This window comes from Prinia subflava, chromosome 20 (genome assembly GCF_021018805.1).
Source record: "Prinia subflava isolate CZ2003 ecotype Zambia chromosome 20, Cam_Psub_1.2, whole genome shotgun sequence".
Taxonomy (NCBI): Eukaryota; Metazoa; Chordata; class Aves; order Passeriformes; family Cisticolidae; genus Prinia; species Prinia subflava.
This window is the reverse complement of record NC_086266.1, coordinates 5,172,784-5,190,010: the sequence shown is the minus strand read 5'-3', so window position 1 is coordinate 5,190,010 and position 17,227 is coordinate 5,172,784. Positions and strand designations below refer to the sequence as shown.

The 17,227-nt window shown below is 51.6% G+C and overlaps 1 protein-coding gene across 2 annotated transcripts in view; it reads left to right on the top strand.

Moving 5' to 3' along the window:
• The window catches only part of FRMPD3 (FERM and PDZ domain containing 3), a 58,844-nt gene extending 47,873 nt beyond the window's left edge, over positions 1 to 10,971 (top strand). For both annotated transcript variants that reach the window (XM_063416745.1, XM_063416743.1), the window contains 2 exons: positions 3,374 to 4,195; positions 4,984 to 10,971. In XM_063416745.1, coding sequence (XP_063272815.1) covers positions 3,374 to 4,195; positions 4,984 to 7,847 — 3,686 coding nt within the window. In that variant the 3' untranslated portion in view covers positions 7,848 to 10,971. The remainder of the gene's footprint in view (positions 1 to 3,373; positions 4,196 to 4,983) is intronic.
• The last annotated feature ends 6,256 nt before the right edge of the window (positions 10,972 to 17,227 follow it).

The following is a 17,227-nucleotide window of genomic DNA, read 5'->3' as shown; positions in this document are numbered from 1 at the left end:
GTGGGAGGAGTGCAGAGAGCTCACAGGGCCCTTGGAAAAGCACTTGGTGCCTTTGAAGAAGGCACCTGACCATGGATTTGGCTGATGTGGGAGGACACACTCACAAGAGGGTTCAGGAAAGCATCTGCAGCGACCTCAGTGAATCCAGCAAAGGCCTGGCAGGTGATTTTGGTGTAAGTATAAGCAGTTTCCTCTCCTTTCCTCCCCTGTGCCTCTGACTGACAGCTGTCACTGTGCTCTGCCCTGGCTGCCCTGTGGAAATGCATTTAATCACATTTTGCTGGGAGCAGAGGGTGTTTGCAACTGAACTGGTTTCACTGTCATCAGAGTGGTCCTTCCCTGGCTTATGCCACCCTGACAGGGGCTACAGGGACACGTGGGGCACGTGGCTGTGGGGACTCAAAGAAGTGGAGAGCATCCCACACCCAAGGGCTTGGAAGGAGGCTGGCAGCACCCACAGTTCCTGGCCTCTCATGGGATGTCTCAGCTTGTGCAAGAGGTGTTTTTCCACACTCTAGCTACTGTGACAATAGCCAGAATTTTTTTCCTGAGATTCTGCTTCTGGGCCACGGTCCAAACCTCTACCAGAAAGGGTTGGGGACCTTGCCCTGTTCTTGACAGCCTCAAGAAACCAGTGTAACTCTGCAAGGGTGGGAGTGAGTGTGAGAGCCACAGTGTGGATAGGACAGTGATGGATCTGTGCCAGCCCCTCTCTGGATGGCCTGTCTGTCCTCCTGGGAGCAGTGAAAACCTCAGTGACCAGGGGAGTGCAGCAGTTCCCTTACAGACCCAGTGCACCCAGCCCAGTCGCTCAGGCACCCTTCAGAAGGAGTGGATTTAGAGTGAATTGGGGAAACAGTCTGCTCACAGCTCTGGTCTCCGCAGGGCTGCAGGCTGAGCTGTCAGAGCTGGGCGGATCACAGGGAGCAGCGACTGTTGATCATTAGCACATCCTTGCAGGAGAAAGCCCCACTGGGATGAATTAAGTTAGCCCAGACTTCCCAGGCTGCAGGCAGACTGTGCCAGAATCTTAAATGTAAAATCAAGCCTTGGCCCATGCTTTTACGGAGAAGAGGAGCACATCCATCTTCCCTGAGGCCCATTAGAGCCTCCTGCTGAACAGCAGACACTTTTAGAAGTGCGCACGCTGTCCGAATGCTGTCAGATCCAGCTCTCTGCATTTCCCTGCGGAGCCATATGCCAGAGCCCTGCCCTCCGTTGTGCCATGCTGCAGCCACACAGGTGATTCACCTCCCTGTCCCTTCTTCCTCCTGCTCTCACCATCAGCCAGCATCAGCCAGGCAGCTCTGTGCCCTTAGTTGCTCTCTCAGCTCCTTGTCAGGAATTTTTCTCCTTCCTGAGCATGCAGCAGCCAGATTTGGGGTTTTAGGGGTTTGGCCCCATTCAGCAGCAGGGCTTGGCTTGGCATGGGCAGCCAGCAAGCCTCTGCCTCAGCCTTGTGCTGCCTGCTACAGCCCAAACATCCCCAGCTCTGGCAGCCTTGTGCTCCCTCACACAGCTGTCATTCCTGAGCGCTGCCATGGCCAGGTATGAAAGACATTTTGTTTTTATTGGGATTTTAACATTGCAGGTGATGAACAGTATAATACAAACATGTGTTTGGGGAGACAAATTGTCCAATTTGTTGAGCTAATGAATTTAATTAGGATTTATTTGATTTAATTTATCCTTGGTGAGACAGAACCCGCATCCCTCGGCAGCCGCTCTCGGCACAGCTGCACAATCCAACCTGCAATGCAGACACATGCCCCTCCTGAGGGATGGACACTGGCCACAAATTCAAGCAGTATTTCAGCCACTTCCCCTGCACAAGGGAGCAAGGGGAGGCTGTCACTGGGAGATGCTTAACAGCAAGAGCAACGGGCTCTGTTACAGCCAGCCTGATCCAATAGCTGTCAGCCAGATAGAAATAACACATGGATCACAGACAGTGAGGGGCTGGGGGGTGTCTGTCACTTGAACACAGCCACACTGCAGTGGATGTCTCCTCAAAAGGCAATATTGCTCCACTTCCAGTAGCCTCCTGACCAACACTGCTTGGTGTGGCCAACACTACCCAAAAATGGCACCAATTCCATCTTGCCGTGTGAGCTGCAGCAGGCTGAGGCTGGAGATCCTTGCAGCAGCTAGGCTGCTCCTGCTGCCCTCTGGATGCTGCTGGTGGAGCAGTGATGCAGCACCCACATCGGTGTCTGAGGTCAGCTGTGCTGGCCAGCCCTCCTCTGGCCCTGCCCAGCTCTGCCCCCAGCAGAGGGATCAAGCTCAGGGGCCTGTACTGGGACCAGGACTGTTTCATGTCCTCATCAAGGACACAGGGGATTGAGAGCACCCTCAGCAAGTTTGCAGATGATACCAAGCCCAGTTGTTCAGTTTAAATGCCTGAGGGACAGAGTCACATCCAGAGGGACCTGGACAAGCTCAAGCAGTGACCTGTGGGAATCCCATGAGGTTCAATAAGTAGAAGGTGCTGCCCCTAGGGCAGGACCACCTCCAGTATCAGTCCAGGATGGGGGATGAACAGATGGAGAGCAGCCCTGCTGAGAAGGACTTGGGGATGCTGGGGGAGGAGAGGCTGGACAGGACCCAGCCGTGTGCACTCACAGCCCAGAGAGCCAAGTGTGTCCTGTGGGCAGCAGGGGAGGGAGGGGATCCTGCCCCTCTGCTCCACTCTGGTCAGACCCCAGCTGCAGAGCTGCCTCCAGCTCTGGGGTCCCCATGGACCTGATGGAGCAAGTCCAGAGGAGGCCATGAAGATGATCAGAGGGTTGGGGCACCTCTCCTAGGTGACAGAGTTGGATGTTTTAGTCTTGAGGAGAGAAAGCTCCAGGGAAGATTTTTAATAAGGCTTGTAGCTATAGGACATGGAGCAGTGGTTTTAAATTGAAAGAGAGTAGATTCAGATTAAATACAAGGAGGAAGGGTTTATGATAAGGGTGATGAGCTGTAGGCACAAGTTCCCATCCCTGGAAACATTCAAGGTTTCCTTGAATGTTGGACATGGCTCTGAGCAACCTGATCTAGTTGAAGGTGTCCCTGCATATTGCAGGGGGGTTGGACCAGATGTCCTTTAAATGTCCCTTCCAACTCCTCCTGTGGTGCAGGACATTTCTTCTACCCTCGCTCCCAGCAGACAGGCCCAGCAGGTTTTCCAAAGGGCCAGCCAGGTGGCCTGGATGCACTGCAGGGAAGGTGGGTGTCCCACTGCAGGGAAGGTGGGTGTCCCAGTGCAGTGCTGAGGGCTGGAGGGCACGGAGCACGCAGATGCTTCTCCAGGGTGAGCAGAGGCTTCCCCACGCTGTCTCCCCTTCATCCCGGTGCTGCTGCTAACGTGCCTGTTGTGGTTTTGGTTTAGATTACATCAACGCACACAACTTCCACCGGCCTGCCACGGCAGGGCACATGGGAAAGAAAGAGAATGGGCTGGTGGGTGGCTCTGCCACTGTCACCGGAGCAGCCGGGGCTCCTGCCACCAGGGCTTCGGACTCGGAGCTCGTCCGCTTCTGCTACCTGCACATGCGAGAGCAGAGGAAGGAGAGAGAGAGCGGCACGGACATCAACGAAAACCTGATTTTTTTTGAGGAAACTCGTCCCAGGACCAAATCCGACCCCACCTCCAAAAGCTCTGGCCAAGGCTACAACGGGGCAGCAAAGGAGTACGACCTGGACGGCCTTGAGCGAGACAGGCAGGCGAGCAGGGCCAGGGCCCACACCATAGACACCCACCTGCGCAGCGACGCCCCCCACTCCTACTGCGAGTCCTGCCAAGCCAAGATCAAGAGCCGGCTGGCCTCGGGCACGGGGGGCAAGCCTGGCAGCACCCGTGACAACATGGTGGACCTGATGTCGCTCCCACCTCCCGGGAACGATGAGGAAGAGGACGAGACCACGTCCCTGCTCCCCGCTATCGCCGCCCCTCCTCCTGGCTTCCGAGACAACAGCTCCGATGAGGACGACCCCAAGCGCCGGGCGGCGGCGCAGAGCCAGGAGCAGGGCCGGCAGCTCTGCGGCATCCTGTACGACGAGATCCCGGTCACCCTGATCGACAGCGTGCAGCCACGGACCGTGCGAGACCACGCCCAAGAGCTGGACGATGCCCTGGTGTCCACCCTGCAGGCGCTGGAAGCCCTGGCTGCTTCAGAGGATTGTCCGCATCCCCCGCCACAGCAGACAGCAGGTATTTTAGTGGCCGTGACTCCCTTTTTTCCCTGTAGCCTTTCTTTCCTACTGTACGTCCTTCCCTTTAGTTTCCTCCCATCCTATAAGTGACTGTGAAGCAGCTTCTAGTAAAAGCTAAGTTGTGGCAACAGGCTATAGCAGGAGCAGCCAAGTTGCTGCTCAGAAGATTTCTAAGAAGCTGAGGTGGGGCTCCTCTCCCTGCCCGTGGCTCTTGGTTATCCCATGTCTGCCACATGCCACGATGCTGGGGCGAGGCTCTGCCAAACCAGTACTGTGAGCATGAGTTCCTCCCCACTGTGACCCCACTCAGCTGGGATCTTTGGCCATCGGTCTTTGCAGGTTCCCACACAGGTTTTGCAGTGTGTGAGCCCTTCACAAGGCAAACCTGCTGCCACATGGGTGACTCTGGGACCAGCCTGCTGGCAGCACAGTCCTTTGTTCCTCCTCCCACCTTGGCTGTCCTACTCACTATGGCAGAGTACCTGTTGCCCAGTTTTCCTTCTTGTGCCAGACACATCCCTATAGCTCTGCTACCACCAACAATGGAAGGCTTCACAGGATTTTTTCCTGGGCCAGAAGCTCTTGCTGAATTGAGCTATCAAGCCAGCTCAATGCTGAAAAGTGATCTCCCTTACAAGCCTTAACTCTTAGCTGTGAGAAGCCACAGAAGTTTCTCCAATGTGCCCTCCATTCCTGGGACCCTCCTGCCACCAGGAGTTCCCCTCTCCTCCACACAGCACTGTGGTGTGAGAGTTGTTGTGGGGTTTTCTTTGTGTCCCTCCTCAGGTCTTATTGTCCTGGCTGCCATCACTCCTGAGTCATCCTTGGACTCTGGCCACGAAACGAACTCCTCAGAGCTCACCGATGTCTCGGAGATGGTCTCTGCTATGAAGCAGCATCAGAACGCAGCCTACTTCCTCACCCAACACATCAACAAAGAAAACCTCCTGGCCAGGAAGGACTTGCCTTTCCGAATCCAGAGCTGTGCTGCCCAGGCTGTCCTCACCTCACCCTACCCCCTGAGCCGCCAGGACCCGAGCCCTTCTCTGAAGCCAGCCTTCTCCACCCAAAGTCCCAGCCTTAGCAACTGCAAGAGCAAGCAGGAGCAGCAGCACGGGGAGCGGAGCTGCGCCTCGGCTGCCCAGCCAGGGCTGATCCCCCAGCTCAGCGAGCAGAGCAAGGGGGCTTCAGTGCCAAGCTCTGAGTGCAAAGGTGCAGGTCACTCAAAAGCAGCCTTTGAGGTATCTCTGCATGCCACAGCAGCCCCGACCAGGGAGCAGGCACAGGATCTACAAGAGAAGATGCCCAAAGAGGTGCAGCCGAGCTCCAAGCTCCTCCTGGATCAGAAAAGCAGTGTAACTCCAGCCATCGTTTCAGCTGCTCTGCAGCAGGTGGCAAATGCAAAAGCCTCAGCTCCCCGAGTGGTATCAGCCTTAAAAGAAGACCAGAACATGAATGGTACCAGCAGCTGTGCACCAGCCAGCAGCAAGCCTTTGACACTTAAAGGAGGTCCACAAACTGCAGAGACATTGTGCAACTGTCAGCAGCAGCAGCAACTCTCTCCGCAGCAGCACTGTGAAGTTTCTCCAAGTCCTAAGGAAGCTCCTGGCAGTCAGGCTGAAGCTTTCCACCTCACCCCAGCAGGTGAGGAAATGATGTCCAGTAAGACTTTTGCCTCTAAAAGCTACCAGCAAAAAGTGAGTAGAGATGCTCCAGGAAAAGCTGCTGGTGGAGAGGCAGGTCAGAAGGCAGGTGGGGATGCCACAAGCCTTGTCTTGCAGAAACACACAGCTCCTTCAAACCAAGGACAGAAAACACAACAGGAAAGCTCGGCCAAAATCTTAAAAGCTGAGAGCAGCAATGTGCACTCTCCATCCCCTGGTAGCACTTTCAGGAGCAGCAGTGAGGAAGCCAAAGGGCCAATCCAGCTGATTCCCAGATCCGAGAGCCTGCAGATTAGCACTGTGCCTTCCAAAAAAGCAGAAAAAGTCCTGGAGGTAACCCAACAAGATGCTGATGTCCCAGCTAAACCCAAAGCCCCAAAAGCTCCCTTCAGGCTTAGGAACCTGTTCTCTGCAACATTTCCCACGCGGCTGAAGAAGGAGACGGACGAGCGGCAGGCCCAGCTGCAGAAGGTGAAGCAGTATGAGCTGGAATTCCTTGAAGAGCTGCTCAAGCCAAAGAGCAAAAGTGACCTCCCACCACAGGAGTATCTGCACCCACCTGCCCCTGGGCGCTGCAGCTGCCAGCTGAGGAGCAGTCCTGTGCAAAAAGTCCCAGGGATGTCCAGGGAGCAAAGGCGTAGCTGTGACTGCAAGCGGATTTGCAGGGGAATGAGGCCACCCCCCAACCAGCTGGCGGTACCAGAAGTGGAGAGGCGAGGCAGGGATAAAGCTGCAGAGGACCAGAAGCAGGTAGAAGCCATCAGGCTGACAAGCATGAGCAGCCCTTCCAAAGGCAAACGGATACGATCTACAAGTTTAGAGTCCAGAGACAACAGGTCGGAGCCAGAGAACGGCATGTCCTGTTTGAATACGTGCACCTCCCGAGGGGAGTGCATGGGGGCACCCCACTACAGGAAGCTCTTGCGTCGCTACAGCGTCAGTGAAATAGATAAGACGGATAGGACATCCTTGTCCTCAGACGTCTACCAGAACATCTACACAACCAAGCAGAAAGGCCCCCAGAAAGAGCCTGAGCCCAGCATCCTCTGTCCTGTTCTGAAGAGCAAAATCCAGGAAGCCTCTGGAGTGGCTGACCCCTCCTACGTCCAGATAGCACAGGACAAAAAGAACCAGAAGGGCTCAGCAGTGTTCTCTGTCCAGGAGGAGATGTACCCGAGTCCTGCTGAGCTGCGGGATGAGGACATGGAGGATGAGAAGTGCTGCTCCATCCGGTACTGCTTCTACTACAGAAAATGCGACGTTGCAGACGACGGGAGCGAGAAGGATGAGCTGTCCTATTCCATCCCCATGCAGATACTCCCAGGAATGAAGCTGGACAATCAGATGGTCCCAGTCATGAGCAGGACTCTTCAGGTCCTAGATGCAACAGCCTGCAGCAGCCCCAACGAGAGCCAGACCCAGGAGATAGATTTAAGGACCTCCAGTTTTGAGGGGAGCTTGGCCAAGATCAACACCCTTCGAGGCCATGCCTACAGCTTTCCCAATGGGTTTCTGCAGGTGCAGCTGGACACCAACGAGCTCCTGACCATCCTGAGGCAGTGCGTGCTGAGCCCCGAGGTCCGGGACTGTAAACCTTACATCTCCCAGCTGGCTGAGTACAAGCAGGAGCTGGCCCTCAAGTTCAAGGAGTTCCGGGCGTCCTGCCGCCGCGTGGCCGCCGTGGACAAGAGCCCTACCCACATGCTCTCGGCCATCACGAGCAGCTTCCAGGTGCTAAGCAGCCTCATCGAGACCTTCGTGAGGCTGGTGTACGTCGTGCGGTCCGAGTCCCAGCGCCAGGAGCTGCTGACGAAGGTGGAGGAGGTGGTGAGGAACTACACCTTCCTCCTGAAGGCTGCCGAGGAGTCCACGGCCAGGATGCTGAGCCACCAGCAGACTGTGGAGCAGCTCGCCCGCCAGTCAGCCACGGTCGCCACTGTCATGAGCACTCTCACACGCTCCCTGAAGACGCTGATCAACAAGTAAAGCCAGCTGTGGAGACCAACAAGCCAGTGTGAGCCAGGCCATGCTCTCAACTCTCATGGGTCTGGTGAGGATGTCTGCAGGCCCACGGTTACTGGGGTGTGCGACAGCCAAGACGCTCTGATCTCTGCAGAATGGATGGTTGTGTTGGTGATGGGTTTGAAGGGTGAATTCATGCCCTGTCAGAAGCTGTGCAATCAGCTGGCCGAGGTGCTCAAGCAGCTTCTCTGCTTGTTCTCCCAAGCTGGCTTGTTGGTGACAGTATGTGGGAGGTACAGGCACCCCATCTCCACACCAGTTTGGTTCCGTGGGGTTCTGGGCCTCGCTGGTGCAAAGACCTTTGTCACAGTTTGTGGTGGGCCAGCGAGCTCGCAGGAGCTGAGCTGAGATCTGGCTTCACTTGGGCAGTCTGGAGCCAAACCAGTGTCTTGCCACGTAAACAACTCTCCTGCCTCCAGGATCTGCCTGGCCCACAAACACAGCGTAATTAGCAGCAGAAGGGACCTCTGGGGTGCAAGTCCCTCCGGCTGTGTTAGGGCTTGGGAAGTAGTCCTAGCATGGGCAGGTTGCCATAATCCTGGGACAGAGCCAGGGCACCCTACTGGGCTCTACTCTCACAGTTTAGGCCCTGGTGCTCTAGTCCTGAGCACAGGCACTGCCTGTGCCAAAGGCAAGGGCTTAATGCCTGCAAGTGGGGAGAGTCCAGGGAACTACAGAGGGAACTACAGGCCTGTCAATCCCACCTCGGTGCTGAGAAGGTCATGGAGCAGATCTTGGGTGCCATCACATGGCACATGCAGGACAAGGGAATCAGCCCCAGCCAGCACAGGGGAAAGGCAGGTGCTGCTTGACCAGCCTGGTCTCCTTCTATGACAGGGTGACTCTCTGGGTGAAGGAAAGGAGTGGATGTTGTCTACCTAGATTTTAGTAAAGCCTTTGACACTGTGTTCTTCAGCATTCTCCTGGAGAGACTGGATGGATGGAGGGGCCCCAGAGAGTGGTGGGGAAGGGAGTTAAATGCAGCTGGGGCCATCACCAGTGGTGTTCCCCAGGGCTCAGGGCTGGGGCCTGTCCTGTTCAGTGTATTTCGAGGACGCTCTCAGTCAGTCTGCAGGTGACACCAGTTTGGGTGGGAGTGTTGTGCTGCAGAGGGGTCTGCACAGGCTGGGTCCATGGGTGGGGTGAGGGTCAGCCAGGTCCTGCCCTTGGGTCACAACACCCCCTGCAGCTCCAGGCTGGGGCAGAGGGGCTGGAAAGTGCCTGGTGGGGAAGGCCCTGGGGGTGCTGGTGAACAGCAGCTGAACAGGGGCCAGGTGTGCCCAGGTGGACAGGAGGCCAATGGCACCTGGGCTGTCCCAGCCATGAGGTGGCCAGCAGGACCAGGACAGTGACATCCCCCTAACTGGGCACTGGTGAGGCACTCCCCAAATCCTGTGTCCAGCTCTGGGCCCCTCAGAACAAGAAAGACACTGAGGGGCTGGAGGGTGCCCAGAGATGGGAATGGAGCTGGAGAAAGGTCTGGAACACAAGTCAGATGGGGAGCAGCTGAGGGAGCTGGGAAAGGGGCTCAGCCTGGAGAAAAGGAGGCTCAGCGGGGACCTTCTGGCTCTGCACAACTCCCTGGAGAGAGCAGCCAGGTGGGGATCAGTCTCTTCGCCCAGGTAGCAAGAGACAGCATGAAAGTGCTTCAAGTTGTGCCAGGGAAGGTTTAGATTGGATGTAAGAAAAATTTCTTCACTGATGGTGGTCATGTTTTAGAACAGGCTGCCTAGGGAAGTCAGCATCCCTGGAGGTGTTTAAAACACATTTAGTTGTGGCATTTGGGGACATGGTTCAGTGGTGTGTTTGGCAGTGCTGGAGGAATGGTTTGATTCAATAATCTTAGTGGTCCTTTCCAATCAAAGTAATTCTGTGTTCCTCTTCTGGATGGGTGAATCCATGCTAGAGACCCTGCAAGGAACCCAGATTGATTGATCTTTGACCACTGCAAGCCAGAAGGTGGGCTAGCAGCTGAGGGGAGGCCACTTTCACACCATTCTCCAGAGGTTACGTACATGCCCCCAAAGGTCAGGCAAACCCTCTCCAATTTCCTTTCACTGTGACCATCAGAGAGGAGCCCTGGATCAGCTTTGGCCACGAGCCAGGCAGGGGCTGTTCTCCTTGCCAGGGTGTTGGGGTTCCTTTTCTGTCTTCACCAGGCTGACTGCCATAAGAAGCATCATTTAGTTCTGTGAGGTGGTTGTTTACTTGGAGTCACTTTTTTGATCGTTTTGGGGTTTTTTTGTTTTCACTTCTAAGTGAACGGTAAAACGATTCCCAGTTGTGTTCCTTCCCACCCCAAGGTTCCCCTCCTCCTCCTCCTCCTCCCAGTCTGGTAATAGATATAATCAACGGGACAGCCTTAATTGGTGTTTCCCTGCAGCCACCAACGCTCCAAAGCAGAGCAAGGAGAGGAATGCAAGGTCACACGTGCATTGCTCACCCTGCCAGCAGTGCAGTTCATGGGACCCCGGTGCTGTCCCTGTCACCCCCTCTGGCTGGGCAGGAGGTCACAGCACTGGCCTGTCCAACCCAGCCCCTGGGGATGATCAGGGATCTCTGTGCAAGCAGCCGCTTCCCATCTCTATTATTTTTGATAAATATGCACATTTGAAACGTCCTGTTCTTCCACAGGAGCTATGGAAATGCACAAATGTGCTTTTAACATGCGCATCCTTGGAGTGCAATAAACTCCCCTGGCCCGTGGCTGTCCCGGACTGGGGCAGTGGCTGCCAGCAAGGCACAGAGGATCCTGCTGTGGGGACAGCCTCCTGATTTCAAGAACCATGTAGCAAATATCCAGTGCAAGAGCCAATTGGGACTTCAGTCCATGGTGGGCAAGGCCTGTTACAATGCTGAAGGCTGACAGGGAGACGTGTTTTCCTTTTCCCTAGTATGAAACTCTGAGTTTCTTCAAAGCTCCCTGTTATGCCTATATCATTCCTCCATAAATCTCTCAGTCTAATACAGAGGAAGATTTTTTTATTGTCTGTATATAGTATATATAAATAAAAAATATATAAGTTATATCTATACACAAATTTATGTCTTGTTTTACAAACAAGAAAGATTAAATATATTCATCTTACTATCCAAACTAGCATTTGTGTCTTTTTTTAAGAACTTTGTGGAAATGTGGCCGTTCTTAGATGTGCAAGACACTGTTTGTGAGCAAAACCTATTTTTGTTGCTGTAGAAATGCAGGATTCACAGACAGGTTGGAAATTAACTGTTTGACTTGCCAAGGTCACTTGTTTTGTTAATGGCTGTTTTGGTTTATTTCTCCCCCAGAAGGGGAAGGCAGCAGCAGTCACTCCTTCAGTGCTGGCACTGGGCACTGTGGCTGTGCCGGGACACCCTCCTGCCCTAAAGCTGGGGAGAAAGGGGTGATTTAACAAATCCCTGCCTCATCCCTTTCAGGTGAGCCAAGGTGAGCACCCACAGAGCAGCTCCTGTCTGTGTTTTCACCCAAGCCTTTCCCTGGCTCCCTGGAGGAGGTGACAGTGTGGACCTGCCATCAGTGGCCTGATGGCTCTGCTGCCCTGTGGGACTGCTCTGGTGTGTCTGCAGGGGAAAGCCCAGCAAAGCAGAATGCCAGGCCTGGGGAGAACTCTGAGCCAGGCAAACAATTCCCTAGCTACAGATGATATCCGTACACATTCTGATGTACACGTTTTTGCCTGGCACCGTGAACTGCTCTCTGTTTATCAGGGAGGGAGGCGTTGATGTGTGTTCGCTCTATACACCCCAAAGCCTCCAGGAATTATAAAAGCCAACTCTAATAAGGCTCCAACACAAAAACAAACCCTGTAGGAACTGGGTCATTCTCTGTACGGGGGTTGAATGTGTTGTCTAAAGCAAAGGCAGCAGCACTTGAGACTCACACACGTTCTCTGTGCCTCCAGGCTCGTTATTTTAATCCGCATCACACCATTTCCCATGCTGAACCTAACGATGACACTGAATGGGACAAAACCCACCTATTTATAAAGCTGGATATGGATCAAAAGCATGGTTTTCTAACAACCCCCAGAGCCTGAAAATGTTACTGGCAGCAGGCAGTTTAATCAGTGATTTCAGACTCGGTGCTTAGTACCATCTAGAGGGCAAGAAGCACACCACCAGAATGTTGTTATTTGTACAGGAATATTATCCAGGAGCAGCCAAATGTCCCTGTGTGAGCAGAGCAGCTGGACTGCTACATACCCTGGATGAGGATGCTCCTGTACTCATCTCTTAGGTGAGTCCCTGCACTTGTTGGGGACTTGTAAATACTCTCAAAGGAAATGATCCAGGTAAAACGTTCTTGTTAATGGTTCTGACTCACAGCTATTCCAAAAAATACATCTCAGTAACACAGCACAGAGAATTAAAAGTGGGTTTTCCCCTGAAATTTAGTTCCTGTTTCACTGCCCATTTGGTTTATCTCCCTGCAGAATGCCTGCTTCTCATTTAGCACCAAGAGTTCTTCACCTCAAAGCCCCCGTGCCCCAGGAAGTCAAAGCAAGTTAAAATACTTTGTGATAAACAAATTTTTCTGCACTGGGGGGCACAAGGAGCTGGGGGGACACAGCCAGGACAGCTGACCCCAGCTGAGCACAGCGATATCCCAGACCCTGTTGCATCACCCTCAGCACATGAAGCTGGGGGAGAAGGAGGAAGGGGGGACACATTCTGAATTTGTCTTCCCAAGTCATTGTTACACGCAGTGCAGCCCTGCCTTCCTGGAACACCTGCCTGCCATGGGGGGCAGTGGATGAATTCTCTGTTTAGCCTTGCTTCCTTGTGCAGCTTTTCCTTTATCTGGTCAGTTGTGTGGTGCTGCTTTGCCAGCTGAGGTTAAACCTCACTGTCAGGGGTTAAAGTGTCAAAGGCAGGGGCTGGAAAATCAGCAGGCCCCAAGCAGCAGTCCCAAGATAGGTTTTGTGTCTCCATGGTCTTTGCTGGTCATTGTCAGCTGGAGACAACAACTGGGCACCGTGGCTGAGAGCACTTTGAACTCTAATCCCCCATGGCGGAGCAGTTGCATTCTCCTGTTGGGATTTCCATCCTCTCCAAGGTCTTGGCAACACTACACAGGACTTGCAGGAGCCCCAGATAAAACAGCAGAGCATGCTGAATAGCTGGGACCCACTGCTGCTTTCATCGTGCCCAAGGGGGCTGACAGTCAAATGGAAGTGAGTAATGTCTAAATTTCACCCTCATTTAAAGCACAGCGTCTGGATTCCTGTGTGAAATATCCTAACAAATTCCTCCCGTAGGCAGTCACAGTGGGGCCGGGCAGGACACCTATGGCTTTCTGTGGACATGGGAGAAGTCTGCTGGGGAACACAGTCCTCTCAGTTTATTTACAGCACCTAAACATACCCAATATACACGAAAACAGCCTGTACACTCGATAGGAAACTTTTCCAAAGGTTTTTGTGTCACATTATGTAATTCTATGTCAGGGCACGAGCAGACTCCTCATCCCACTGCTGCTGCTGGTCAACATCCCAGGCCAGCTGAGATGGTGGCCCTTGCTGTCACCTGTCCCCCACACAGGTGGATGGAGGAGGGTTCCTGCAGCTGGACTGTTAAAGTTATTAAAAAGCAAACACACCATGCTCAAAGTGGCAGAAATTCCAGTGCTGCCCCTCTAAGGTTTGTTGCCCATGGCAAGGGCTGGTGAAGAGATGAAAGGGCTGGGAACATGCACTAGGTCAGGACACTTTAAAATGCTTTACTAAATCCCACTTTCCAAAAGCACCTTGGAAATAACTCCTAATCTAATGAATATTCACCTCTTCCTAAGGCAAGACGGCTCATTCCTCATACTTTTACCTGGGCTCCTTAGAAAGGCACAGTAAAAACGTGGAGTGGAAAGATCAGGAAAACAAGTGGAACCAGTCAGGATCCTTTAAAAACGATATCTAAGTCTGTATTGGTTCCAGTGGAGACTTGACAATACCATTTATTTCCCGGAATTTTCCTGACAAATGCTGCACTTTTCCCTGGTGGGTGTGGTCCAGCGATGTCCTGTGTGACTCTGGTAATATTTACAGTGCTAAGGGTGAGCACCGTTCCTAAACTTTCCCCCTCTGCGCCAGCCTCTCCTCCCTCTCAGCCTTCATGTCAAGTCTCTCACCCCTTTTTGGCATCAGCTTTCAGCCTTCCTCCCCTTTTTATCCTCTGCTTTTCAGCCTTCCAACCTTTTTGGCAATAATTTTTTTTTCCTCAGCCCCTGCTTTCCTACCCATCCTCCAACCCTTTCTCTACCTTTATTTTTTTTGACCTCCAAATTTTCCCGGCTCCTACTTTCAGCCACCAAGGCAAAAGGGCAGAGCCCGGTGTTGTTTCCATCAAGTGCCATTCATTAACAGAACCGGCTGTGAGGCAGTGAAGTCACAAGGCAACAGAAAGAAATAACAAGCCTCTGCTACAGGATTTTTGCATGAAAATGTGCTCTTGATTAGTGGCTGGTGGTAATTGAGTGGCAATTGTATGCAGGAAAGTGCCAAGAGGGGGAAGAGGGTTACTTGTCTTGATTGACATCGCCATGAAATTTGATGCTGGTAATGTGCTGCTTAAAACTTCCTGGAAAATTCATTCTCAGCTTGTGACACACAAAGGTATTTCTGATTAATTGCATCTCCTTAGAATCAGGTACGTAAAAAAGATTTTTTTTGGCTGTTTTGGTTTCAGGTTCTCTTTAGTTGGACGGTAATTTAATTCACAATTTACAGAACGTGATGGAACACAGCACCTCAAGCTATAAGCTTGTCCTTTCTGCTTGTCCAGGCCAGCTTGTGTTTGTCTGCACTGTAAACCACAGGAAAATTAAATAAAATCCTTTAGATTGAAAGCAAATAATTCAATTTATTGTATTTTGCTTTCAGAATGAAGCCAGCTGCAATGAGGTGGTTTAATTCTAAATCAGGGCATCCACGCAAGAGCTGAGACGCTCCAATGCACTTCCACGATCTGTGATCATTTCCCTGAGCATCCTTAGAGAGAAAACCTGACTCTCAGGGCAGTGCGAGTTTGGTTTTCAAAGGATGCAGCCTCACGGTCTCTCCTTTCATCCCAAGAACCAGATAAACCTCTCACTCCTCAAAGCTGCTTCTCCTTGTCCCTGCATGGCAAAGCAAATTGCTGGCAGACAAGCTGTGGCTGAGGAACCTCCTGAGCGAGTTTTGGGCTTTGTTTAACTTAGATTTTGGTGCATTAAGAGCTTCTCCTTAAGCAAATCCCTGAGGTTATCCTGTTCCAAGAGCTCTGTGAGTCGTTAGTGGAGGTGGACTTTTGTCCTCAGGAACAAAGCGCTGGCTAATCTACAAAGGCACGGTGGAGGTTCAAATACTGAGGGAAGCAGGTGGGTGTGAAAACACACCTGGCCGCCAGCTCCGAAAGGGGGAAACAAAAATTTCTTTGATTTTACACATAACAGGCTGCCAGTTCCTGGTTTCAGGATTAACGATTTAATTTTTTTTTTCTTTTTTGGTCGGATTTCTCTCCTCCAAATCGCATCTCTGTGATGCCAGGAGGAACCTGATAGGAAGGCAACTTCCAAAGTGCTGTGCAGGGAAGCCCAGGCAGGGCTCATCAAGGAGAAGCATAATTTGCATGTTTAAATACACTCTGCTGTCTTCAGCCTCAGGTTCCCAGCGCCTGGATCACAAATAAACTGACAGGGGCCTGGGATGTTGGGGCACAGAAAATTCTCATTCTGTATTCAAGAACAGGGGAGAAAAAAAGGAATTTAAAACAAGAGTGAAGCAAATACTTCAAAACCAAAGTGTGCCCAGACCAAAGGCCTGGAGTCAGCAGTGAATAGCTGCAGTGATGTGGATTTGGGGCAAGAATGTGTCTGCTGGAAATTTGGGAAGTATCCACAAATCCCATCACTTGAGCCATCGGGTAGCCACTCACCAGTGAAGTGTTCTTCACTGCTAAGATTAATTTTGTTTGTTGAGATGATTGTTCTTTGTTAAAATGAACAATGATTAGCAACAAATTAGAAGCTAAGGGCTGTGTTCTTCCTTTCCTGTTCCCTGGATTTGTTGTCTGGCACAGCATCTCAAAACTGCTACAGCTACACCAGAAAATAATCAAAATTACCAATATTAATATTCCAGTTCCATCAATGCGTGGGAATTGGTACCTATTTTAATGCAGATGAATTCCAGATTTAATCACACTGTACAAAGTGTTATAAAAACTTCCTCAAAGCATGGGTTTGTAGTCATTAATTTATGAATCTTTGGGGATAATGGCAGCAGCATTTGGGGCCAGGAGAGTTTTAAGAAAATAAAGAAAACATGGCCAGCTCCCCCCTTGACTGTGGCTGATTTCTTCTAATTGAATTCTGAAGGACTCAAAGCAAATCAATGTCAAATTCACCGCAGTTTCTCTCAGAAATTCAGGTAACATGAGTAGGAATTACACAATTGCATGAAAATTCTGAAGAAGATGTGGCCTTTTTTTTTTTTTTTTTAATTTACATATATGTGTCAATCTTCCTCCTTCACTTTCTGGGGAAAATAACAAGCACAGACAGGGAGTGAGGAGTCACTGGCTTGGTGTCATCATTACCCCGGACTTGCTGTTGTAGTGTCTGACAGAAACACAGAAATGTGAGCAATTCCTGCATTTTCTGTGATGACCCACAGGATGTTTTATTTTGAACAGGTTTATAATAATGTATACAAGCTCAAATTTGAGTTCATTTCCTTCAAAGTAGTGAAAGGTAAATTGAAATAATTAAGTCTTAGAAAAAGGACAGGACTGTGTTGGCCTGTTAACAACCAGAAACTGGATCAGAAATCTAGAACGAGAATAAACCACTATAAAAATCACAGTGCTGGGATTCTTGGGGGTGTCCTCTGCAGGACCAGGAGTCAGGACCTTTTGGTTCCCTCCCAAGCCAGGATATTCTAGGACTCAACGATATCCAGGTTTAAAGGTTAACAATCGAGGTTTAAAGGTTAAAACCCTTTAAGCACAATGTTTAATTTCGCTAAAGATAAATTAAATGTGCACAATGCAGTCACATACAAACTGGTAATACACAGACCACTGATTTGGCATTGATCTATAGTCAGTTACATATATATGTAAGGTAAATAATACACATGTATTTATATATATATATTTATCAACACATAATTTGGTATGGAATTTGGTACAAAATCCATAATATAAACGTAAAAAGCCCCTCAGGAATTAACCAGCTGTTAAAACAGCCCCCCCCGGGCTGCAGCCCTGATCCTAAACCAAAGCAACCCTTGACGGGCGAGGCCGGCCCCCCGGCGGGGCCTGTCCCGGGGCACGGAGGTGTCGCGGCGGGCCCGCTGCCACCCGGT